The sequence below is a fragment of the Microcaecilia unicolor genome, chromosome 3 (assembly GCF_901765095.1).
Source record: "Microcaecilia unicolor chromosome 3, aMicUni1.1, whole genome shotgun sequence".
In the NCBI taxonomy this organism is placed as follows: domain Eukaryota; kingdom Metazoa; phylum Chordata; class Amphibia; order Gymnophiona; family Siphonopidae; genus Microcaecilia; species Microcaecilia unicolor.
Window position 1 is genome coordinate 252080311 of NC_044033.1, and position 26116 is coordinate 252106426.

The following is a 26116-nucleotide window of genomic DNA, read 5'->3' on the forward strand; positions in this document are numbered from 1 at the left end:
TCATTGTTTCAGTATTCGTACAAAACACCGTGCTAACGTTTCAGCATGAGAACATTTATGAAAAGCGGGTTTTTATGCAGGATTGGAGGATTTTTTTTTTTTTTTTAATCTCAGGTTTTCATTCTGGTCCAAAAAAGTTTGTATTCTGAAACGTTTCCCTGTTGCAGTGCCCCCATCTTGTCCATCTCCCCCCCCCCCCCCATTACTCACAGGTGCATTTCATTCCCTGGTGGACCAATCCATACAGGAGGGAGCCACAGTGATCGCAGAAGGTGGGGCTGCTATAACTGTGAATCTTAAACTTGTGTCTGTTCCGAGGATCCTAGAGAGACAGCGAGAGACACAATGTTTAACAATTAGGAAAAGGGAGAGGCAATAATCGACAAAGTGATGGAGAGCCTCAGTTAAACATCTTTAGGCATTTTAAACAAAATCTGCTCTGCCACTGGAGGAGAACATCTGAAGGAAGCTCACAACTTGTGCTTTGAAAGCCAGTTCCCCTCTGCAGTACCTCGGTACTTAAAAATAATCTACATTTATTATGTTTGGATTAATAGCCAGGTAGAAATGTTCTTTCAACAAAGAGCTTATTAGCTAAGTGGATGACTAAGGCAACAGGAGATCAAGTAACTTGATGCAGATCACAAGAAGGGTCAGTGGAAGAAATGGAATTGTCCCAGATGATTTTTCTAACCACAACTCATAAACCAAGGAGAAATTAATTTTTTAAAACTCTATAACAGAATTAAACCTGGAACGGACAGCATCTGATGTCACTGTTCACATTCTCCAGCTCTTATTACTGTTGGGAGGGAGAGGGAAGAGACTTTCAACAGAACACATTCTGAGCTTCCTCGTCCACTGCCACTCTGCAGTATCAGTGATGGGGAAAACCAGGCGTCTTAAGCTGGGAAAAGAGGTAGGCAGGGGAGTCAGAGGTGGAAGACAGAGTTTAAAGAGGGTTTGCCCATAACTTTAACATACTTAGCCACTGAAGCCCCTCTTTCTCATTGCCTGCCTTTTGATATCATCTACCCAGACCGGAGTGCTTTCCTCATATCCTATAAGTGACATGATTTGTGTGTGTAAGAGATCCTTACCCACCCTACTACCATCCCCCTTCCCCATCATCCCCGGCTGTCAGTCCCAATCCCACCCCCGCAATCTGCTGACAGGACTCACCACCCACCCAGTCTCTTCAGTCTGTGCACAGGGGAAATACCGACCCAGAACAACGGGTGCAAGCTCGATTTTCTGCACCAGAACTAGTCGCCCACCTCCGGATGCTTAGACAGATTGGGGGAGAGGGAGGGAGGGGAGCGTAGAGGATTCAGACAAGCCAAGAATCTTGACAGAAGTACAAAAGAAAGAGCATATTCACAGTTTTTCACCACTCCGCACTTTTAATGAGATACGGAAACCTGGTTTCTAGAGGTCCCCAGGTTCAGCACCAATCAGGGGTGTAAAGGACTTTTTCTGTATGGACAGAGGTGGCATTGGGGAGGGGGGGAACTGAGAGTACTGAAGCCCCCTGTGCATCCCAGGACAGGGACAGTGCTGGGGAGGGGGGAGGGACTGAGTGCTGGGGACTGAAGCCCCTTGTATATCCCCAGGACAAGGACAGTGCTGGAGAGCGTGAGGGACTGACAGTGCTGAGATTGAAGCCCCCTGTGGATCCCCAGGACAGGGACAGTGCTGGGGAGGGTAAGGGACTGACACTGCCGGGGACTAAAGTCCCCTGTGTATCCCCCAGGATAGGGACAGTGCTGGGGAGGGAGGAGGGACTAAGTGCTGGGGACTGAAGCCCCCCTCCCCGTGTGTCCCCAGGACAAGGACAGTGCTGAGGAGGGGGGAGGGACTGACAGTGCAGGGAGTGAAGTCCCCTGTGTATCCCCAAGTCAGGGACAGTGCTGGGGAGGGTGAGGGACAAAGTGCAGGGGCCTGAAGCCCCTGGGGATGCTTGGCACTGAAGCCCCCTGTGTATTCCAGGACAGGAGCAGTGCGTGGGAGGGGGACTGACAGTGGTGGTGGGGGGATTAAGGATTAAAGCTGGCAGATGAAGGTGTTGCAGCCTCCTCGGTATAAAAGATGGCGGGAGTTACATAACGAAGGCGTCAGTGCGCCGTCTCCCCCTCTCCAGCTGCTGCTGTAGCTCGCTGATGCTTATTCAGAGCATCTTGTAGCTCAAACTAGGGGAAGCCTGAAACGAGACGGTGATATTTAAAACAAGAACGTTTTGCTCTCTGCCTCCTGCTTATTTTTAATGTTGACTCAGCCTCAGGGGAAAAAAAAAAAAAATCTCTCTTTTCCCCCAGTGCAAATTCACTTGCATCCCAAACCTCCCAGGGATGTTCGCATCCCCCTCCCCCGATGCCCTCTCTCCCTGGCCATAGGGGTTTTGTTCCTGGGCTAAGCACTAGGGTAGGACCTCTGGGAAGGGTTTTTGAAGCCCTAATGGGTTTTCAAATTTAAGGATGGAGTGGGAGACAATGGTTGAACAGGGGGGTGGAAAGAGTCAGAGAGAATTTAGGCAGGGCGGGTGCAAGAATGTTAGGTCAGTCCTGTGCGCCCCTCCCCCCATTCATTTGTCAGTACCTTGGACCCCCAATAATCATAACCACCTCATAAGTACATAAGTATTGCCACACTGGGACAGACCAAAAGTCCATCAAGCCCAGCATCCTGTTTCCAACAGTGGCCAATCCAGGTCACAAGTACCTAGCAAAATCCCAAAAAAGTTGAAAACATTTTATGCTGCTTATCCCAGAAATACACAGAGTGTGTGTATGGCGATGCGATAGTCTTAAATACTATTTGAACTAAAGTGAAAGGGAGTCTCATACACAATTTGTCTGTAGATAGTAATATTGTTTTCACTCAATAGGTGAATATATTACATATATTCATGTCATAATCATTGACTCCACCTCCACCAACCCTTTTATAATCACAAAAAGCAACTTGCTCTGTTTTCTTCAGTAAATATATATTTGTCAAAAAGCAACACACTGCACTTATCTTAGGCGAAAAGGTGCCCTCTTAAATCCCCGACAGGTACCCGTTTCGTACAAACTTTGTCAAGGGGGAGTGGCTATAGTTCCGATTCATGCCCCAGGCTTCAGTATGTGCTGGGTAACCAGCACATACTGAAGCCTGGGGCATGAATCGGAACTATAGCCACTCCCCCTTGACAAAGTTTGTACGAAACGGGTACCTGTCGGGGATTTAAGAGGGCACCTTTTCGCCTAAGATAAGTGCAGTGTGTTGCTTTTTGACAAATATATATTTACTGAAGAAAACAGAGCAAGTTGCTTTTTGTGATTATAAAAGGGTTGGTGGAGGTGGAGTCAATGATTATGACATGAATATATGTAATATATTCACCTATTGAGTGAAAACAATATTACTATCTACAGACAAATTGTGTATGAGACTCCCTTTCACTTTAGTTCAAATAGTATTTAAGACTATCGCATCGCCATACACACACTCTGTGTATTTTGTTTGTTATTTTAACACATGAGACAGAGTGACGGTCTCAATCATTCTTTGAGTTATCCCAGAAATAAGCAGTGGATTTTCCCCAAGTCCAATTTAATAATGGTATATGGACTTTTCCTTTAGGAAGCCCTCCAATCTTTTTTAAACCCCGCTAAGCTAATCACCTTTAACTATAGGAGGACAGTGACGATACTATGTACGCCACATGACTGGAATCTTATTTATTTTCAAAGAGAAACTCCCTGGTAAAACCCTGCTGTTGTGCACAACACATTCAGAAAGTATCTACATAAATACATAAGTATTGCCATACTGGGACAGACCTGAAGGTCCATCAAGCCCAGTATCCTGTTTTTAACATTGGCCAATCCAGGTCACAAATACCTGGCAAGATCCCAAAAAAGTACAAAACATTTTATACTGCTTATTCCAGAAATAACCAGTGGTGAAGACGTGATGTGGGGCAGTTAACAAGAAAAAAAACCTCTCCAAAGAACATAAACCTCCCCTGACAAAGACAGAAGCAATGAGAAAGTGATAAACAACCAACATCCCCTTATAAAAAAAAGGCAATGGAAATCATAGAAGCAAAGGACCCCGCTAAACCATAGCAGGGAACGAAGCGAAAGAGAGAAGAGGCGTAAACCAAGTGGATAAAAAGGTCCCAGTGCTGGACATCGTAGGGCAGCTGATGAGTATTAAAATAAAAGCCTTTTTATAAAACGAGCCAGAAGCCTTGGAAAGAAATATGTGAAATAAAAACAGAATTGCCCCTAATCAAAGTGAGGGAAATGTTTTAAACCAGAAAGACTTAGAAATGTAAACAAAAGTCAAGTGTGAACACAAGTTTATTAACAGTATCACTGCAATGTAAACAAAACCAGCAGCTTTGCAGAGACAGGACCTGTTTCCCAGGACCAGGGCTTTCTCTGGGTTCCAATCCCAAGTCTGTCTGCTATTCTGGGGCTGGGTGCTGCCCCCTACAGACCCCACAGACTTTGCCTGTAAGCTTTTGGTGGAGGAGACCCAACCGCCTGGGGCAAATCAGACTGGTACCTAGAGCATCGAGATTTTGGGGGCAACAAAAGGCAGGTAATTTAAAACCCTTTCCAGAGGTCCTACCCTAGTGCTTAGCCCGGGAACAAAACCCCTATGGCCAGAAGCGCCACCATTTTCACTTCTGTAGGAGCCACGAGATTCTATAACTTCACAGCTCACACCACGTGAGGGTCACGCGTGGCAGAGAAATTTTCCACCACAGAGGATCCTCTGTGCCCCTCCCAAGCTCAACCCCTCACCCCCTCCACTGAGGATCCTCTGTGCCCCTCCCAGGCTCAAACCCTCACCCCCCTCCACTGAGGATCTTCTGTGCCCCTCCCAGGCTTTACCCTTCACTCCCTCACCAGTGAGGATCCCCAGGGTTCAGGAGCTGCCATCGTGGAAAGCTGCAAAACAAATCTCAATAAACCTTCCAGAGCCCTTCATAAGGACATTCCCCATCTCCAAAACCACTGTGATAGGGCCATGCCTCTTTTCTGAGTAGTTCCCATTGTCCTTTCTTGATCCTTTGTGTCAACCCTTTTCCCAGGTAACTTTTCTTATGATGGTAAAGTTGACTTACATCTGTCTGGGGTCCTTTGCCCGCTCCAGGACATTCAAAGGTGACAAATTCATGGCATCTCTTGTGAACCACAAAACTGCAAACTGTTCAAAAACAAAGAAATAAAGTTGAGTTTCCGAACCAAAGTATCCCACCGCGGCTGCAGCCGTGAGTGGGGAGGAGACATGTTTACAAGGTAGCATTAAAGAGAGGGGGGAGACAGAACAAAGGAGGAAGAGGAGGAGGAGAGAGAGAGAGAAAAGACTGAGGGAAGAAGGGAGACACAGAAAGAAGAAGAAAGGTGAATTTTATCAGAGCCCCATGCAAGCCTCACTCTGATATACTTAAAGGAGGAATACAGCACAGACAGCTGAAGAGCCGATCTTCATCAGCCCTATACAGGTTTCAGACTAATATGCTTAAAGGAGGAATACAGCACAGACAGCTGAAGAGCCGATCTTCATCAGCCCTATGCAGGTTTCAGACTAATATGCTTAAAGGAATATAGCACAGATAGCTGAAGAGTGGACCTTCATCAAAACCCTATGCAGGCATCGTTATGAAACATGTAAAGCAGGAATACAGCACAGACAGCTGAAGCATATATCTTCATCAGCCCTAAGCAGGTGTTCAGACTGAATCAAATCTCTGCAGACCTGGAAGATGTAATGGGGCAATTTGACACATTGAAGAGTAGCAAATTGCCTGGACCAGATGGTATATATCCCAGAGTATTGATAGAATTGAAAAATGAACTTGCAAAACTAATTGTTAGTAATATGATTTATCTTTAAAATCAAGCGTGGTACCAGAAGATTGGAGGATGTCCATTGTAACACCGATTTTAAAGGGTTCCAAAGGAGATCTGGGAAATTATAGACTGGTGAGCCTACGTTGTTGCCGGGCAAAATGGGAGAGACTATTATAAAGAACAAAATTACAGAGCATATTCGAAAGCATGGATTAATGAGACAAAGCCAACGTGGATTTAGTGAAGGGAAATCTTGCCTCACCAATCTACTACATCTCTTTGATGTGGATAAAGGTGAGACGGTCGATATTGTGTATCTAGCTTTTCAAAAGGCATTTGACAAAGTACCTCATGAAGGACTCCAGAAGAAGTGGATTAAAAACTGGTTAAAAGATAGAAAACAGAGAGTAGGGTTAAATGGTCAGTATTCTCAATGGAGAAGGGTAGTTAGTGGGGTTCCCCAGGGGTCTGTGCTGGGACCGCTGCTTTTTAACATATTTATAAATGGTCTACAGATGGGAGTAACTAGTGAGGTAATTAAATTTGCTGATGACACAAAGTTATTCGAAGTTGTTAAATCACAAGAGGATTGTGAAGATTTACAAGAGAACCTTACGAGACTGGGCGTCTAAATGGCAGATGGCGTTTAATGTGAGCAAGTGCAAAGTGACGCATGTGGGAAGGAGGAACCCGAACTATAGCTACGTAATGCAAGGTTCCACGTTAGGAGTCACCGACCAGGAAAGGGATATAGTTGTCGTCGTTGATGATACGTTGAAACCTTCTGCTCAGTGTGCTGCTGTGGCTAAGAAAGCAAATAGAATGTTAGGTATTATTAGGAAAGGAATGGAAAACAAAAATGAGGATGTTATAATGCCTTTGTATCGCTCCATGGTGCGACCGCACCTCGAATATTGTGTTCAATTCTGGTCGCCGCATCTCAAAAAAGATATAGTGGAATTAGAAGAGGTACAGAGAAGGGTGAGAAAAATGATAAAGAGGATGGGACGACTTCCCTATGAAGAAAGCAGCTAGGGCTCTTCAGCTTGGAGAAGAGATGGCTGAGGGGAGATATCATAGAGGTTTATAAAATAATGAGTGGAACAGAATGGGTGAACGTCAATCACTTGCTTACTCTTTCCAAAAATACTAGGACTAGGGGGCACCCAATGAAACTACAAAGTAGGAAATTTAAAATGAATCGGAGAAAATATTTCTTCACGCAACATGTAATCAAACTCTGGAATTCGTTGCCAGAGAATGTAGTCAAAGTGGTTAGCTTAGCGGGGTTAAAAAAAAAAAGGTTTGGATGGCTTCCTAAAAGAAAAGTCCATAAGCCGTTATTAAAAAGGACTAGCAGAAAATCACTGCTTATTTCTAGGATAAGCAGCATAAAATCTGTTTTACTCTTTTGGGATCCTGCCAGGTACTTGCAACCTGGATTGGTCACTGTTGGAAACAGGATACTGAGCTTGACAGACCTTCAGTCTGTCCCAATATGGCAACACTTATGTTCTTAAGCAGAAATACAGCACAGACAAGTCTTCATTCAAGCTGCATGCAGGCGTCACAATGATTATAGACAGCAAAGATACTGCAATGCTGTGGGAATGGAAGGAGACAGGTCAAGGTGACACTGAAGGACCTGCATAGGTGAATGTACAGTTATTAACGCTGCAGAACATGTAGGTAGTTAAGAGACCCTTATATTGGGGAAAGATGTACGTGAGAGCAGTAAACCTACAGAATGCTGGAAATAACCCTGCGCTCCCCCGCAGAAATGGAAGATATCGGTAAAGCAATGAGGGGGTGGCAGGAGCTGGCACTGCAGGCTGCCAATCACGGGGGATTCACCCTGTGTTCAGACAGACAGGGGGACAGCCCTGCCTGTCACAGCATTGCACAAGCCTCCATCCCTCTCCTCTCACCTGGAGGTCCCAGATCTGTGCACCGACCCCCCCCCCCCCCCCACACACCATATTCAGCTGGTCTGTGGGATGCAGGAGAAGGGGGTGGGGGTGGTGGACCCCCTCCTTGGGACAGATCAGGCTGGAGCTGGCACTGATGCTGATATCTCTGCTACCAAATTTCAGCTATATTTGTACATGAAGAGGGGCTGTTGCCAGGACCTGTCTTTGGATAAAGCTTACAGGGAGAGACAGACGGACACAGTGACAACACTTTGACTGCAGAAATGTGCTTGAAATTGGCTCTCCCCTTCCGAAGCTGCGTAGCCTTCAGGCAGCATGCCAGCCTCAAGCGAGGTGCCCTGCCAGGTCCTCTCTCATCAAGCGCGTACCCCTTGCGGTTTCGGCTAATTAGTTTAACCAGCCTTCTCCGACTCATCTTTGGCTGCAAGCCCAACGTCTGCGGATCTAGCCTGATCACGCTTGCCACCCTGGCACCCCCTGGTTTCCTAAAATAAAAGGCTCGCTGGCGGACGGGTTCGTGTTTGCTTCTTACCCCCAAAAGGATCTGAAGGGGTGATTCAGGAGAGAAAAAGGGGAACGGGGGAGGCAGAGAGGAAGGAGAGACGTGGAGAGAGGAGGAATGGAGGGAAAGGAGGGAGCGAGAAAAAAAGTGGGAAATTGAGAGGGATTGGGGGGGGAGAGAGAGGTAAAAGTTGAGAGGGGGGAAAATTAGCGTAACAGATGATAGAAGAGAGACATACTGACAGCTAGACAGAAGGGAAGGGAGCCGGGGGGGGGGGGGGGGGGGGGAGGGCATCTTCCTCAGCACTTTCTCTGAATCCACTGTCCGTTTCCATAGCAACGGATTCACCATAGAAATCCTCCGTGGCTTTGAGCATCGCTTCAGTATTCCTGGAATCGGTGAAGGCATGCGGGGGCTAAGGAGAGCCGTATTAATAACACCTCACTCGGCATCTCCTTCCCCAACACAGCCAGCTAAGGGAGGGGGCACAGGCCAGGAACAGCAGGGGGTGCTGAAGGGCAGGAGCGAGGGGCATTGACAGAGCTGTGTGTGGGGATCTTGGTACTGAAATAGGACAGGAATGAGGTGCATTGGCAGAACTGTGTGTGAGGGTTGCAGTACTGGAATAGTAGGGGGTACTGCAGGGCAGGAATGAGGTACGTTTACTCCATCCATTCCAGTATCATTGGCACTCAAGTCAAACAGTGGGACCGGGGACAGCCACTGCAGACATTGTTTTCCTCCCCCACTATCCTTTGAGGACCAGGATATTAAACTCAGCCGGCCACTCTGCCCTGACTCATGGCTTTTAGCCACTCTGAAATAACACTTCATCTGCAAGGGAGAAATACAGGTTGATCACTGCCAAGAAACTGCCTGAGGCTGCATGCAAATCTCTCTCATGAATATTCATCCTGGATATCTTGAAAACCTGACTGGCTGGGTGCCTCCAGGACCAGGTTTGGGAATCACTGGCCTGAGCAATGCTTGAAATAACACTTCACAGGCTGCAGTGCACTGCCACCCACTGCCACAAGACTGCATTGCACCCTTACCAAATGGCTCCAGGCTGCACCATGGCGCCACCCACTGTCAGCATACTGCATTGCACCTACATCTATAGTCCCTGGATTGCAGCAGGACAACTTACACCAGCCTATGGGTCACCTTAACAAGCCCAAACTTGAGCTCAGAGAAACAACCCCCATCAATTTAGCTGCCCTGTGACCCAGGTCCAAGAAAGATGTAGGAATCCAAGCCGGACTTTTCAACTCGCAGCCCCCCAGGTTCTTGCGCCTTCCCCTAAAATGAGCACATCGGGTTCCTGGACGATTCTTGGGGGTAGAGTAGTGGATTGGCTTTTAAGTCCCCCCACCCCCTCTGGATCCCAGTTGCCATTCAGTCCTGAACAGTTTGTCCACGAGGGACAGATAGATTGACAGCAACAGAAGTCAACCAGCGTCGATTCTTACCTTGACACTGGAATCCTTGTTTTCCAATCCCCCTAAAAGGAAAAAAAATGTTAAACCTTTTTAAAAAACAGAATCAAACTCATATGAAAATAAAACAGAGCGCCCTGGGCATGGAGGCTGGAAGAAGAGGGAAGGTCAGACCAGACTGCGATTTGCCCCCACACTACTTCTGGGCAGACTGGTTGGACTGTACAGGTCTTTATCTGCCGTCATTTACTATGTTACTATGTTTCCCCTCCTGGCATCCCTGGGCACTGGAAGTTCAGGCTGGCAGGGGAATAATTCCTGATCAGCTTCAGAACCGGTGGAAAAATGTGACACTGAGAAAGGATTGAATATTCCTCTCCCTCCCCCCCCCCCCCCCCCCCATTACCATCTTCCCCCACCCCCAGCCCAGAAAATGCTTTCTAGAAACAGCTGAAGGCTAAAATAGACTGAGCATACCCTAATTCATTCACCTTCTCCCTGACCTAGTGGTGAGAAATAGGTGGAAGAGGGAAGGAATTACCTCTCCCAGGGCAGGAAGGGTGAATTTGGGTACACCATGGTTTTCATAGTGAGGTGCTGGGGAAGATTCCTTCGGTAACGCTGTCCTAGTGCCTCAGAGAAAGTCACACTGTCGACTCACGGGTGCAGGGAATACTGGCATAGTCTGCATTTATCCCAACTGCATGAAAACTTCCCGAGGGAGTACAAAGTGACTTACACCCCTGGTAATACACAGTGACAGAGCCGGGGATTAGAGCTGAGGCACAGGGAATGACTCACCCCAGGGTCACAAAGAGTCAGTGACAGAGCCAAGGATTAGAGCTGAGGCACAAGGAGATAAGTGACTCAGCCCAGGGTCAGATACAGTGACAGAGCCGGGGATTAGAGCTGAGGGACAAGAAGATATAAAGTGACTCAGCCCAGGGTCAGATACAGTGACAGAGCCGGGGATTAGAGCTGAGGGACAAGAAGATATAAAGTGACTCAGCCCAGGGTCAGATACAAAGAGTCAGTGACAGAGCCGGGGATTAGAGCTGAGGCACAAGGAGATAAGTGACTCAGCCCAGGGTCAGATACAGTGACAGAGCCGGGGATTAGAGCTGAGGGACAAGAAGATATAAAGTGACTCAGCCCAGGGTCACACACAGAGTCAGTGACAGAGCCGGGGATTAGAGCTGCTTATAATATTGACATTCCTCAGCTCCAAAGCTCTCAAGGAAACAAGCAAAGCTTTGCACCCCTGAGCTGGCTTTTTAAAGTGCCATGAGCCTTAAATTTGGTCAGGCTTGTTAAGCTACCAGGCGTTTGCTAAACCCAGCAGACAGGTTCGGATGCGAGAAGGCATCTCTCCCCCTGTGGCAGTCAGTAGGAAAGCTGGCGCTGTGCCTTACTCACCAGATGAAGTCCGTGCAGTGGCTGCAAAACGTGGGCTGCTTGAAAAAACGCGCCGTGAATCGGTGGCTCTTCACCTCGTGGATCAGCTTCTGTCGCAGGGCCCCTTTCCGACAGAAGAGTGGCTTGGGGAGCGGCAGCTCAGCCTCCAGGCTCGTGCACACCTGGGCCATCCTGAGCAGGTCCCGCTCCGGGTACTCTGTGTCCGCCAGCTTGCCTCCTGGACCCTGCAGCACGCCAAGCGAAAGAGAAAAAAATTGAGATTATAGGGCAGTAACGCGCAAGATCGAAACCTGGAGCAGCAGCCACGAAATAGGGGGCGCGAGGGAGGGTGCTGCGGAGCGAGAGAGATGGGGAGAAGGATGCAGGAAGCCTTGAGATGGGCTCCGTTGCAAGGATCACAAACAGAGCTGCTGAGTGAGATGGAGAGAGAATGTTGGTTGAGGGATGGTGGGGGGGGGGGGGTGGGGGGAGGTAGGAGGGGGACAGAGCGGCTCTTAAAGAGGAGGAGGGGTCTCTTTGCTGGGGAGGGTGCAGGAGGAGCTGCTCTTAAAGGGGAAGCTAAATCCAGAGAGGGGCAGGGAAGACTTTGGATATGTCGCCTCACCCTGAGAGAGAGCACCATGATACACTATACTTTGACTGTCTCCTGTGTATGAACAGCGGTATCTCCACCCCTGCCTAGCTCACAGTACCATGCTGGGGTGCTGGGAAATGCAATGTGTCCTCTGTATAAAGGACAGCACACTGCCTCCCGCTGCTCTCTAAAACCTTTCTAGGGAATGGAGTGTGCCCTGTGTATTAAGGACAAAACCGCCAGTAGCACACTGCCTCCACTGATACCCTTCCCAACACCATGCCTGGGTGCTTTCTGGATTAAGGACAGCATCTTCCCCACTTTCCCCTATAACAAGCTGGTGACTGGGGTTGCCCTGTGTATAAAGGACAGCACACTGCCTCCCACTGCTCTCTAAAACCTTTCTAGGGAATGGAGTGTGCCCTGTGTATTAAGGACAAAACCGCCAGTAGCACACTGCCTCCACTGATACCCTTCCCAACACCATGCCTGGGTGCTTTCTGTATTAAGGACAGCATCCTCTCTGCTCTCCCCCATACCATGTGCTCTGTATATTAAGGACAGCATCTTCCCCTCTTTCCCCTATAACATGCTGGTGACTGGGGTTGCCCTGTGTATAAAGGACAGCACACTGCCTCCCACTGCTCTCTAAAACCTTTCTAGGGAATGGAGTGTGTCCTGTGTATTAAGGACAAAACCGCCAGTAGCACACTGCCTCCACTGATACCCTTCCCAATACCATGCCTGGGTGCTTTCTGTATTAAGGACAGCATCCTCTCTGCTCTCCCCCATACCATGTGCTCTGTATATTAAGGACAGCATCTTCCCCTCTTTCCCCTATAACATGCTGGTGACTGGAGTTGCCCTGTGTATAAAGGACAGCACACTGCCTCCCACTGCTCTCTAAAACCTTGCTAGGGAATGGAGTGTGCCCTGTGTATTAAGGACAACACCTCCAGTAGCACTGACACCCTTCTCAACACCATGCCTGCCTGCTTTCTGAATTAAGGACAGCATCCTGTCTACTCTCCCCCATACCATGTGCTCTGTATATTAAGGACAGCATCTTCCCCTCGTTCCCCCATAACATACTTGTGACCGAAATTGCCCTGTGTTTAAAGGACAGCACCGTCCCTGCTCTCGCCAATACCACATAGGAAAATGGGATGAGCTCTTTATATTAAGTCTACAAAGGAAGTGGGAACTTAGGAACCTTTTTACTAAACCGGGTAAGGCTCTACGCGTGCCCAATGCGCACCAAAATGGAGTTACCGCCCGACTACCGCGTGGCTATTGCAGTAATTTCATTTTCGGCATGCGTATGCTACGCACATCTGAAAAATATTTTTTTATTTTTGGACGTGCGTAGCCGGTGTGCACCAAGTGTCTTCTGACGCGCGTAGGTCATAACCGCACAAATTCTTTACCGCTAGGTCTATGCCCAAAACCCGCGCCTACACTACCACAGGCCAGTTTTTACCGCGCCTTTGTAAAGGGATCCCTCAGGAAGGCTACACTAACCTCAAGATTAATAAAATCAAATATTTATTGCTCCGCTGTATATATAAATATAATAAACATAAATTCACTACCTAAACGCCATAAAACGTGGATATAAGGTTGATAATAATTATAATAATAAGTATGAGCCTATATCAATATAAATGTACACTCATATAAAAAGAACATGAATAAAAAAAATGAATAATATCAAAAAATAATATGAGCATCAATCGAGGAAATCGTATCACACATGTCATTATTCATAGGAAAGTATTAAATAATGGCAATGGGAATTTCAGAACATATAATAAAATATTTTTGAAAACATGAAGTACAGGCGAATATGAAAAAAACAAACAAACTTATTTTGAAGGACAAATATGAAGGTAAAATGCTGGAAAGATTAAAAGAGGTAAAACACTAAAAAGAATTTAAAAATAGGAATGAAAACACTGACCTGGGCAAAATGATAATGCCTTGTGAAAGACGCTCACAATTATTATCAGCCTTATATCCACGTTTTATCATCAGTTTTTATCCATCTGATTGTACATTTAAATTGATAGTATTTATACTTTTATTGACTCTGTATATTAGAAATCTACTGCCTGTGTTTACAAACGTGCGTTAGCATTTTTAACGCGTGTCAAACGCTAACGAGGAATGTATCGACTCGTTAGCGTTTAATGCGCCTTAACTTTATAGGTGTGTTAAAAACGCTAATGTGTCTTAGTAAACCTAGCACTATGTCTCTCATTATTATGGTAGGCTCCTGAGGCTGCCACGGTTTTTGCCGAAACATGGTGCCGTGTCGAGTCTGGAGCACCGATTTTACACGAGTTGTGAAATGCCGATGTTTAAGTACTGATATTATTTTACCATGTATTGTTTTACATACATTGGAGTTTATGTAGTGAATTTATGTTTATTGTATTCATATATACACCAGAGCAATACATATTTGATTTTATTAACCCTGAGGTTTGCGTAGGCTTCCTAAGTTCCCACTTCCTTTGTGTACTGTTATTCTCCTTGTGGGTCTTTGCTGTTCGGTTACCTGTTGGTTCCTGACCTCTCTATATTAAGGACAGCGCCTTTCCTCCTCGTCCCGGTAACATGATGTGGAATGGAGTGTGACCTGGGTATTAAGAACAGACACTGTCCCTCCCCCCCCCCCCCCCCCCCCCGCCACCCTACTCTTAACACCATATTGAGGCACCTAGCTGCCAACTTACCCAGTTCAAGTAGGGATCTTCCGAGACAGTCTTGGATTTTTGACAGCTCCGTCCCGGAGCCAGTGGCGTAGCTACGGGGGGGGGGGGGGGGGGGCACGGGGGCCTGGGTCCCCCAAATTGGCTCTGGGTCCCCCCGGTTTGGCTGGCGGGGGTCCCCAACCCCCACCAGCTGAAGCATTGGTCTGTCCCATGCTGTCTCGCTTTGCCTCTCCTGTTTTCAATGGCGCTGTGCAGGGTCTCATTTCAATAAAGTTTCATTAAAATGAGCATGCAGGGCACGCTGAAAACAGGAGAGGCAATACGAGACTAGTGTGGGACAGACCAATGCTTCAGCTGTGGGGACCCCCACCAGCCAAGGTACTTTGGCAGCGGCGGTGGGGGGGGGGGGTCAGAAGCGGCGGCAGTGGCAGTGGGGTCAGAAGCAGCGGCGGTGGTGGGGGGGGGGGGACGGAAGCAGGGAATGCGGGCTAAAATGTGCCCCCCTCCTTGGGCTCTGGCCTCCCTCCCATCGAGGTCTGGCTATGCCCCTGCATTATGGGACCCGCAGTACTGATTTCACTGAGTAGAATCAGGGACTACAGTGCTTTGGGATGCGAGTTCAAAACCAGCACTTGCCTTAAAATGACCCTACTGGAACTGGATGAGTTAGCGGCTTTGGAGGCATGTCCTGGTTATGGAGGTCAACAGCACCTCCATACCCCGGACACACCTGTAACTTTCCACAGAACCTGCAGACAGACAGGACACTGCAGCCAACTGGACATGAACCTTCACCTTCCGGAGCCAACTATGGTGCTGGCACGTTTTCACTCCCCCTGGAGCCAGGTGCCCTGAACACGTAACACCCAAGAACTGTGGCCGGGTCAAAGTTTAAGGTGGCTCACTGCCAGCATGGTGGTTAACCCCAGTTAATGAGTTACAGCCCTTCAATATAAACACGTTGGGGGGTGGGGGGGTGGGAGGGAAGAGAGCAATCCCATGTATACTGGGCAATCGTCAAATGCAGCGGGCCATGGGCACAAAGATTCAGCAGCTCTTCCTTGCCCTGGTGTCTTTCTTCCTTGTGATCATAACTGGTATCCCAAAAGAAGGTAGGTTAGACTGGAAGACCCTCTTAGGGAAATAAGAAGGCACCTTCTCTTATATCCCCATTCCTAATATGCAGAGGACATAGGAGCCAGCTCTGTGGGTACCTGAGCGCCCTCAATGTTGGTCAAACTCTTTGACTATGTCCAGGGAGGGATAATTCCCGTTGGGTTTAGCACCCCCCCCCCCCCCAACCATTTTGAAAAGCTGGCTCTTATTGCAGAGGGGTTGGGAAGAATGCTAAAGCTTTCTCCGCTTGTTTTTCTCCCGGAGTTGGGGAGCCTCATCCTTTCAGACCAGAAATCTCTCAGGCCAGAGTGGTCTTGGATTTTAATTGTCATTTTTTCTGAACTGCCTGTCTGTCTGTCCTCTGCTCTGCTTTCCCTTTCTCTCCCCCCCCCCCCCCCCCCCCCCACACCACACACCGTTTCTTCATCACTGTTTCTTAGGCTGGGGCCAGGCACTCACCCTCAGAATAGTGCAGTGGAGCTTCCTCACAGTTGTGGGGGCACAGCAGCCCAGGGCATACAGATGTGTGAACAGGACAAACATCTGGACATATTTTTCATAGCAGTACCCAGAATGCCTTTGGGCAGGGGTGAGGCAAGTGAGGTGAGCGGTGTTTGGGGATCTGTGCTCAGAAGGTTTCCCCAAACTGATCCTCAGGAACCCCCCAGCCAGTCAGGTTTTCAGGATATCCAAAGAGATTCAAGAGAGAGAACTACATACACTGGAGGATACCCTTCCTTCCCTACAGATACTTAAATTTATTTCATGCATATGCATTGCAGATTGCTTGAAAACACAGGTTGATTGGTGGACAGTAGGCTCAGAAGGGAGGGATTTTATCTCTAGCTGCAATAAGCCATTGTCTGGCCAGGATTATTTAGTAATTAAATAAAAAGGATTCCTCTATTTTTCATGTTGTTACTGCTGAGTGACAATGGCTGGTGAAGTTCAGGCTGTGTTTGAGCACAGTTGCTGATTTCTGACTTTGGCCACGTTTTCCTTGGGGTGGGGGTGGGGTTTAGAATTGTTGGGTAGACTTCTACGGTCTGTGTCCTGAAAATGGCAAGGACAGCTCAAGATTAAGTACTATACATATGTTGGGCAGGCTGGATGGACCATGCAGGTCTTTCTCTGCCATCATCTACTATGTTGCCTCTTATTTTTTTTTCTATTTGTCATATTTGGATGCTTCATGCTGTGAGCATCACATCAGTTCACAGGCTGTTTTGTCCTTTATGAGAGTGGACAGGCCGTCAGTAGTGTGGGAAGGGGAGAAGTGTAACTCCCTTTCCAGTTGTGAGGCGGCAGATGTGTTAAGTTAGCCAAACATGTGCAACATCAGCAAAGAAGGCAGGGAGGAGGAGGGCATGAAATTGGGCTCTGCACACCCCCAGTTATCCATGGTAAGGTCTTCAGAAAAGGGACTTATCAGGAAAAAAAAAGTTGGAAACCGCCTTGACCTACAATTGGAAATGTGTTCTAGAAATTCATATTATACTGAACATAAATTAATACATACCTCTGTTTTTGTTCCTAGATGCTGAAGACACAACCTGTCCGCAGGTGAGAGAGGGTCTGGCAGAGGCGATGGGCCAGACGTGCCAGAAGCCCTGCCTGCGGCATCGAGACTGCTCAGGAAAGAGGCGCTGCCTCTGTGATGGGCACTGCGGATTGAGCTGCATTACTCTCAGTAAGATTATTATTATTATTATTATTATTTTTAGAAAAGGTTTCTGGAAACAGGATTTTTAAGCAATGATGATAAAAAGCCAGGGGGGGGGGGGTCACTGTCAAAATCATCACTCCCAGATTAAATGCAATTTTTATTTCATTTGTTCCCTGCAGAGTGGCAATGGAAGGGGAAGGTCAGGATGTGTTGTTACTCAAGTCTTTTTCTGGGAGATGATCCCTTCAAATAGTGTGTGTGTCTGTGTGGCATCCTTAGTGACTCTCAGTTCTTGCCTGCCCCAATTTCCCAGTCACACAATCACTGCAGAACGGCAATAGCTGAGGAAGCTCTTGGTGTGCTCTGTTAGAATTAATGCATTTCCCCATCCCCTAGTGATGAGAATCAGAGTCAGATTCCCTTCAAGAAATACTCATGTGGGTCTCTGCTGTGTGACTCCCAGCTCATTTTTGCCTTTCTCTGACAATGGCAGAGGGAGTTCAGACTGTATTCTCCTGATTTTCTTGAGTATGTGTGTCTTCCCTTCTCCGTACCCATCCCCCCCCCCCCCCCCCCCCAGATTAACCTGCACTTACTGATTCAACATTTCCAGTTTCATCACTGTTATTTCTTAATCCTCCAAGTTACTGCAGAGGAGAAATGGACTAGGAAGTTCAGAATGTGTTCTCAGCAGCCCACTGATGCTGTGAGAGCACAGGACAGACAGGCAGGCAGGAGATGGAAGGAATCTGACCATTATAAACCCTGTATGAGAACAGATAATAAAACAGGTGGGGAAGATTTGCAGCATTTCACAAGTAGAGCGGTGTGGTAGCTGTGTTAGTCCACTCTTAAAGGTTATCAATAGAAATCAAACAAAATAAAACATGGAAAAGAAAATAAGATGATACCTTACTTAATACATTTCTTGATTAGCTTTCGAAGGTTGCCCTTCTTCGTCAGATCGGAAATAAGCAAATGTGGTAGCAAATAGTATATATAAGAGAAACATCAAAGCATTACTTTGACAGTCTGACAGAGTGGGAGGGTGGGGGTATGCATGGGGACATCAAAGCATTTCATTGATATTCTAACAGGATGGGTGTTGGTAGGTGAGAGGAGGGTAATAAACAGAGAAATACACAGAGAAATACAGCTTTATGGTTTATAATGGTTTAGAAAACCCAGATCCTTATTAAGTCCTGTTTGTTGGGTGTCAAAATATTCAATCATTCTTATTTCAAAGGTCTTACATTCCTGTATTGTTTTAAAATTACCTTTCAGTATTCTTACTGTGAAATCACTGGTGCAGTGTTCTGGTCTTGTGAAGTGTTGGCCCACAGGGGTAGGGGCTTGACTGGCACTGGCTATTTTCATGTGATGTCTGTGCAGATTGAATCTTGTCTTAAGCATCTGGCCTGTTTCTCCAATATAGCATCCTTCGTTACATTTTTTTACACTGAATGATATATACCACATTGGAAGATGAGCATGTAAAATAGTCCTTTATGTTGAATATTTTTCCTTTGTGAATGACTATGGGGTCTTGTGAAATGTTTTGGCATAGTTTGCAGCTGGCTGTGTTACAGGGAATCGTGCCCTTTTCTTGTTCCGTCTGTGTTGGAAGTTTACTTCTGATCAGCTTGTGTTTTAAATTTGGTGGCTGTCGGAAGGCCAGCACTGGTGGGGATGGGAATATCTCTTTCAGTAATTCATCTTCCTGGAGAAGTGGCTGTAGGTCTCTTATGATTTTCCTCAGTTTCTCCAGCTCTGGGTTGTATGCCACTACAAGGGGAATTCTGTCTGTGGCTTTTTTTTCTTTGTACTGTAGCAGATTTTCCCTGGGTGTTTTGAGGGAGGAGGCAATATTCTTGGAGATTATTTTGGGGTTGTAGCCTTTCTGTTTGAAGGATGCAGTCAGGGTTTCAAGGTGTCTGTTTCTATCCTCTGGGTCCGAGCAGATACGGTGGTATCTTGTGGCTTGGCTGTAAATAATGGATCTTTTTGTATGTGAAGGGTGGAAGCTGGAGTTGTGGAGGTAGCTGCATCTGTCTGTGGGTTTCTTGTATATAGATGTTTGTATACAGCCATCACTGATTGAGACTGTGGTGTCCAAAAAATTGACTTTTTCTGGGGAGTAGTCAATTTTGAATCTGATTGTAGGATGGTATGTATTGAATGCAGAATAAAATTGTTTCAGAGTTTCTTCACCCTCCGTCCAAATCATAAAAATGTCATTGATGTACTGGTAGTATTTTAGAGGTTTGGTCTGGTGTGTATTCAGAAATGTCTCTTCCAGCTCAGCCATAAAAAGGTTGGCATATTGGGGTGCTGTCCTGGTGCCCATTGCAGTGCCCATTATTTGTAGATAGATATCATTGTTAAAGTGAAAGTAGTTGTGAGTTAAAATGAATTTGATTAATTTTGTTATAGTTTCTGGTGAGTATTGATGGTCCAGTGTGGATTTTTTTAGGAGTCTTCCACATGCAGCTATGCCATCCACATGTGGAATGTTGCTGTATAATGATTCTACATCCATCGTGACCAGAAGGGTGTTTGGTGGTAATTGCTTGATATTTTTCAATTTATTCAGAAAGTCTGTGGTGTCTTGTATGAAGCTATTAGTTTTGTGCACAAGAGGTTTCAGAATTCCCTCTATGAGTCCAGATATTTCCTCCGTGAGTGTGCCAATACCTGATATGATTGGTCTGCCCGGGTTTCCAGGTTTGTGGGTTTTGGGTAACATGTAGAATGTGCCCACAGAAGGCTGGTTTGGTATGAGTTTCTTCAGATGTGGCTGTGCTTGTTTAGAAAATGTTCTGATAAGGTCTTTTAGCTGCTTTGTATAATCCTGTGTGGGGTCCTCAGTTAGTTTCCTGTAGTATTTGTTGTCTGTGTCCCTCTTCAATGTATTTTTGTGTGTCCATAATTACCACTGCGCCTCCTTTGTCTGCGGGTTTGATGATAATGCGTTCGTTAGTTTGTAGAGTTCTTATGGCTGCTCTTTCTGGTGGGGTAAGATTGTACAGAATTCTTTTTTGTTTGATGGAGAGTTGTGATTTAACCCTATGTCTGAAACTTTCTATGTAATTATCCAGCTTGTAGTTTTGTCCCTCCTGTGGGGTGAAATAAGTGTTCTTTTGTTTAAGACTGTATTCCGGTCTGTTTGGTGTCCCTCTATTGTGGAAATGTGCTCAAAGACGCATTTTTCTGAAGAATTCTTCTAGGTCTGAATATAGTTGGATTTCATCAAGTTTGCTAGATGGGCATAAAGAAAGTCCTTTGGAGAGTACAGAGACTTCATGCTGTGTTAATTGATGGTTCGAGAGGTTTATTATACCCATCTGATCTGCATCTCTGAAGGTGTGATCAGTATTCCTTGGCTTGTTTGGGCTCCGATTTTCACATGCCTCAGATGTATATCCAAGTGTCTCCAAGGTGTCTGGGGATGTTGTTTCTGCAGAGCTGTGGTTAACCAAATATAGGCTGTTTTTCTCTCTGTGATCCTGCAGGAGAAAAGATAGCTTTATTTCTTTCTTGCGGATAGGCATGTGTTGTTTTTCTCTTTGGATGTTATGTAGGTCCTCTTTAAGTTGGTTCCTACGGTGTGGATGGAGTTCCTCCATGTTCCTCATGATTTCATCCCTTTGGATGATTTATTTTGTTTGATTTCTATTGACAGCATTTCACAAAAAATAGTAGAAGAGGGTCAAGCACATAGTTGAGCTTTTGGTTTGTATGATTTCTCATTCCTGTGTTGCTGCTAGATGTGTACAGCACTGTGCAGATATACAAAATAGAGTCTACTGCATAAAGAAGTAGATGAGGAAGTTCAGGATGTGTTTGTTTGACAGGCACATGTGTGTTTGTTGAATTTAGTGGTTTCCACACATTCTGAAACCTTTCTCCACCTTGAGAGTTAGGGTCATCAGGGGCCAGTCCCCAATTTTCTCTATTTTCACCCAAAATTTAACTCCCCTCCTTTTTTTTTTGAAGGTCGCACTTGCCCCTGGCCTGTTCAGCTGCAGCATGCCGACGTGAGGCTCAAGGGTGAATCCCATCACTTCAGGGATGAGATGGTGGTGTCCTGCCACCCTGGGTTCACAATGTCTGAGGGTGGAAACACAGTAACCAGCCACTGCCAGGGCGACAGGAAGTGGAGCTCAACACCAGCCTGCCAAGGTAAGATGGGGAACCGAAATTCACAGAGGTGCCTTCACCAAAGCCTGGTTCACTCTGTTCCTGCTACAGCTGCGCTTTTTGGCAGAGCTTTAATGATCTGGAAAACTGGATCTGTTAAGGGAGGGCGAGAGATTCTGAAGCCTGGAAGTTTCTACCCATGAAACATAGAAGAAAGCGGGAGGCGAGAAGCCTCAGGGCATATTTGTGGGTTCCATTTTTATAAGTTATTCAATTCCCTCCATCAGCTGAGCTGGACGCTGAGAACACCTGTGGCCCCCCTCCAGCACTGAAAAATGGATTTCACGTAGGTTTCTCTTGGAAGCCCGGGAACTCTGTGCAGTATTTCTGTGAGCAAAGGTGGGTACATCTGAGTGGCCCCCAGAACAGGTCAAATAAACAGTAATGATCTGCTGAAGCACCTGCCCCACACAATGCCCTGCTGTTCTAGTACTGAACTAATGTACCTAAATCCCGCCTCACTGCACATCTCTGTTCCAGTACCGACACCCTCCCCACACTCGGAGCTCAGTCACTGCACCCCCTAATTCAGTACTGACTTGAACCCCTTGCTACGTACACTCAGCTCTGCCAATGCACCTCATTCCTGCCTAATGTCTCTTTCCTTCTGTATGGTTTCCACAGCTATGAACTGGATGGAGAATCAGTCAACTCATGTCAGGAGAACCTCCTGTGGTCTAACCCAGCACCAACATGCCGGGGTACGTCACCCTGGACTTAAAACTGCCTTATTTTTGTATGCTATTGCCACTCTGCCTTATAGTACCGGACTATGTTTTCACTATTTGGGCTTTAGCAGGCTTGGCCCAAGAGGTGTCAGTGACCTGGATGAAGGAGTAGAGTGAGGGATTATGGGTTTGGGTTGGGGAGAGTTGACGTGAAGGATTTGGCATTGGGGTTAAGGTGAGCGTGTGGGTTTGGGGGTTACAAGGTTAGAGCTGCAGTTGGGATTGGGATAAACATTTTGGAAGGGGGGGTGATAAAGATTGACAGGGGAATTGGGCATGTGGTAGGGGTTAGGTGGGGGAGGGGGGGTCGAGATTATGGTTAATCATTAGACCCCCCCCCCAGAGGTTGAGGAGCAGTGGTGTACCAAGGGGGGGGGCGGTGGGGGCGGTCCGCCCCGGGTGCACGCCACTGGGGGGGGTGCTGCGGCGCGCGCCTATGGGCTCCGACTTCGCGAACTTCGCTCGTTCGCTGCAGCTCCCTCTGCCCCGGAACAGGTGTGCACCCGGGGGGGGGTGTCATTTCGCCGGGGGAGGGGGGAAGGTGTCATTTCGCAGGCGGGAGGGGGCGCACTGCACCCGGGGGGGGACGCATCGGCGATCCGCCCCGGGTGCCATCCACGCTAGGAATGCCACTGTTGAGGAGTGTCAGCAGCTTTTTGGCTTCTTTGCAGTCGTCTTCTGTCCCCCTCCGTGGGAGATTGAGAATGGCCACCTGGTGGCTGTGGAGAAGCCCCAGTACTGGGTCTCCGAGGTGATCTATTATCTCTGTAAGAGGAATTTCTACCTGGAAGGGCCCAACAGGGTGACGTGTCAGAGGAACGGCAGCTGGTCAGAGATACCTGCTTGCAGAGGTGAGGAAGGACTGGGGTGAAGGGGGAGGTTGTTATTTCACCCCAGTGACTGATCACTTTATACTTCAGAGAAGCCCTCACAGACTGAGACAGCTTCGCCCCCAGGAGACAGCAGAGAGACACAAGTCTGTAAAATCTTTCCAGGTTGTCCCCACCCAAAGAGCCCCTCCACCATCAGAAATTCACAATCCATCCCCTGAAATTAAGAATCCAGCCACTCAGGGGTGAATACGACTGTTCCCCGCTCCGTGTCCTCTAATCATTTTTTTTTTACATTTCTCTTCCTCTACTCCCCCCCCCCCCACCCCCGAAGCCCGGTGTCAGATCCCCGTCCAGCGCAGCCGAATTGTGTACCAAGGAAAGAAGGTCTGGATTGGGGAGGTCCCCGGAGGGGAGGTGCAGCACCTGGAGGAGGTCACCTTCTTCTGTCATGGCCAGAACCGGAGCTGCAGCTACCAGGCGATCTCTCGCTGCTTCGATGGACACCTCCCATTGCCTGATTGCTACAGAGGTAAGTCAACATCACCACCCAACATCTGCAGCTTTGGCAAGGACAAGTGCAACTTTATAGTGTTACAGGAGGAGTGACTGTCCAGATGTGGTGTTGAGGGAGAAGTGACCTTCCAGGTGTGGTATGGAGGGAGATGTGATTGCCCTGATGTGATGTCATGATTATTGGAAGTGTGAGTGTCGTACTGCACTGTTGTGAAAGGAGTGACTGCCCTGGTATGATGTCATGGTTATGGGAAGTGTGAGTGCTCTGGTGCACTGTTGTGAGAGAAGTGACTGCCCTGGTGTGATGTCATGGTTATGGGAAGTGTGAATGCCCTGGTGCACTGTTGTGAGAGAAAGGACTGTCCTGGTGTGGTGTCAGGGTTATTGGAAGCCTGAACACCTTGGTGTGCTTCTGTGGGAGGAGTGACTGCCCTGGTGTGGTGGTGTGGTTGTGGGAAGTGTGAGCACCCTAGTGCACAGTTGTGAGAGAAGTGACTGCTCTGGTTTACATAATAACATTATAGATAGTGATAGATGAAGACTGAACTGACCTATGCGGGTTCCTATGACAGGCACAACTGCCCTACTGCAATGTTGTAGAATGAGTGATTGTACAATGGAGGTGTGACTGCTCTGATGTAATGTAATGGGAAGAGTGATCCCCTGGTGTGGTGTCATAGGAGGAGTGACCACCCTAGAGAAGTGCAATCGCCCCAGGGTGACACTGTGTTTGAGAAGTGCAATCACCCTGGAGTGGTTTTGAGGGATGTTTGGTGCCCTCATGTGGCCAAGGGGATGAATGACTGCTGTCATATACTGGTGTTGGCCCATGTGAGAAGTAATGGTGAACAGTGTAGAAGAAAGAAAACATTACAAAATAAAGAAAGGTGAAGAGAGAGGGGGCGGAGTGGAGGGAGAACGAGACCGCGCCCAAGGTATCGAGCCGGAGCCGCTGCATCATTTCTCCCCTCTGCTCCCTGGGCGAGACCCCTGGTAATCTGCTCTCTCTTTCCACAGAACCAACCTGGCTGCAGTACACAATCTTTCCCAAGAAGCTGGTATCAGAGATCCCATCCTGCTGAGATCCTACCGAGAGAGTCCAAACCCCCACCAGCACCTAAAGTCTCAGCTGTATATATCAGTCTTTTAATATTGTAGGACATTGTGTGGTGAGGGACTGTCCCTCATTATCCCACCAGTTGGATTGGCTAATGTTTTTCTATATGTTCTGCTGTTTTCTGAGTGACCCAACATAGATAAAGTGACTCACCCCATGGTGAAACATAAGTGACTCATCACAGGGCCATACAGAGTGATAGTGACAGAACAGGGGATTAGAACTGAAACAGAGGGAGATAAAGTGACTCCCCCCCCCCCCAGATCTAACACACAGAGAGTCAGTGACCAAGCCAGGAATGAGACCTAAGGCTCAGGAAGATAAAGTGACTCATCCTGAGGTCAGACACAGAGAGTAAGTGACAGAGCTGGGGATTAGAACTGAGACACAGGAAGATAAAGTGACTCATCCCAAGGTCAGACACAAAGAGTAAGTGACAGAGCCGGGGATTAGAGCTGAGGCACAGGAAGATAAAGTGACTCACCCCAAGGTCAGACACAAAGAGTAAGTGACAGAGCCGGGGATTAGAGCTGAGGCACAGGGAGATAAAGTGACTCATCCCAAGGTCAGACACAAAGAGTAAGTGACAGAGCCGGAGATTAGAGCTGAGGCACAGGGAGATAAAGTGACTCACCCCAGGTTCACACAAAAATGAGATCAAGACAGAGCCGGAGATTAGAACTCTTGAGTCACAGGTACTATCTTTTCTTACTGGTCATTTCTCCAGCCTAACCATTATACCCCTGCTGCAAGAAATGCTTTAGCACTGCTCCACCGAAGGGTCATTCATCATGGGGTGAGTGGCCCTGGATAGACAGAGAAATCCCAGCTGAGGACTTGTCTCCATCCCAGGAGCTGCAGCCAGGGTCCAGCCCTGTGAGCCCAGAGCTAAAATCATGCACATATGCACATGTACCTATCAGAAATGTAAATATTGGCAATTATTGCAGGGTATATATTCTTATTTAAAATAAAATCATTAAATCACTGTTCTTTCAGACCTAATTCTTTTACAATTAAGCTTGGACTTGTGCTCTTTCCCTGGGTTAGAGAGACATTAAGAGCTCATCGCATTCATTATCATCTTATCTCAGCAACTTCACCTTTAGCATGGTAGGAAAAGACAATATTCCCTCTGGTCGCCATCACACTGACTTGGCAATAGCAATACATTCAGAGCCAATATTTTACCCTGGTGAGGGCATCGAGGTTAGGCTTCCAGAGCCACATGTGCCAAGAAAAGAAATACAGAAATTGGAGAGACCAAAGAAGACTGTTCAGTGATGGGCAATAACCCGACCCCCATTATGCAAATCTTCAGAGAAACTTAGAGAAGCATCTGTCTCAGAGATTTTACATACAGGGATCCTGCATTGAAGTAAGGGAGTTCACTAGATGAACCCCTCATGTTTCTCCCAGCCAAATCTTTCCCTGACTCTAGATGATCTCCTGAGGTCCCTCCCAGCCCCATTTTCTCTGATTCCAGATGATCTCTTGAGGTCCATCCAAGCT

General features: G+C 47.3%; 3 protein-coding genes across 5 annotated transcripts in view; 1 reads left to right on the top strand and 2 right to left on the bottom strand.

Annotated features, from left to right (window-relative positions):
- PRKCG (protein kinase C gamma) overlaps nucleotides 1-11509 on the bottom strand; it is a 44677-nt gene extending 33168 nt beyond the window's left edge. The window contains exons 1-4 of the mRNA XM_030197829.1: nucleotides 11141-11509; nucleotides 9758-9789; nucleotides 5123-5205; nucleotides 211-322 (exon numbers count right to left, since the gene is read on the bottom strand). Coding sequence (XP_030053689.1) covers nucleotides 211-322; nucleotides 5123-5205; nucleotides 9758-9789; nucleotides 11141-11310 — 397 coding nt within the window. The 5' untranslated portion in view covers nucleotides 11311-11509. The remainder of the gene's footprint in view (nucleotides 1-210; nucleotides 323-5122; nucleotides 5206-9757; nucleotides 9790-11140) is intronic.
- Nucleotides 1-26116, bottom strand: part of LOC115466521 (sulfotransferase family cytosolic 2B member 1-like) — a 1032539-nt gene that overhangs the window by 701423 nt on the left and 305000 nt on the right. The gene's annotated exons all lie outside the window — the stretch shown is intronic.
- Nucleotides 15434-25596, top strand: LOC115466510 (beta-2-glycoprotein 1-like). 3 transcript variants are annotated; one of them, XR_003941558.1, is made up of 9 exons: nucleotides 15434-15543; nucleotides 17085-17237; nucleotides 21210-21395; nucleotides 21641-21752; nucleotides 22038-22114; nucleotides 22813-22992; nucleotides 23306-23503; nucleotides 24505-24944; nucleotides 25020-25596. XR_003941558.1 is itself a non-coding variant. In XM_030197789.1 (8 exons), the coding sequence occupies exons 1-8, from the start codon at nucleotides 15453-15455 to the stop codon at nucleotides 24567-24569; spliced, it is 1062 nt and encodes a 353-aa protein (XP_030053649.1). In that variant the 5' UTR covers nucleotides 15434-15452; the 3' UTR covers nucleotides 24570-25596. The 3 variants fall into 3 exon arrangements, 2 of the variants coding, with proteins under 2 accessions (XP_030053649.1, XP_030053650.1); XM_030197789.1 differs by having other exon boundaries at nucleotides 24505-25596; XM_030197790.1 differs by lacking the exon at nucleotides 22813-22992 and having other exon boundaries at nucleotides 24505-25596.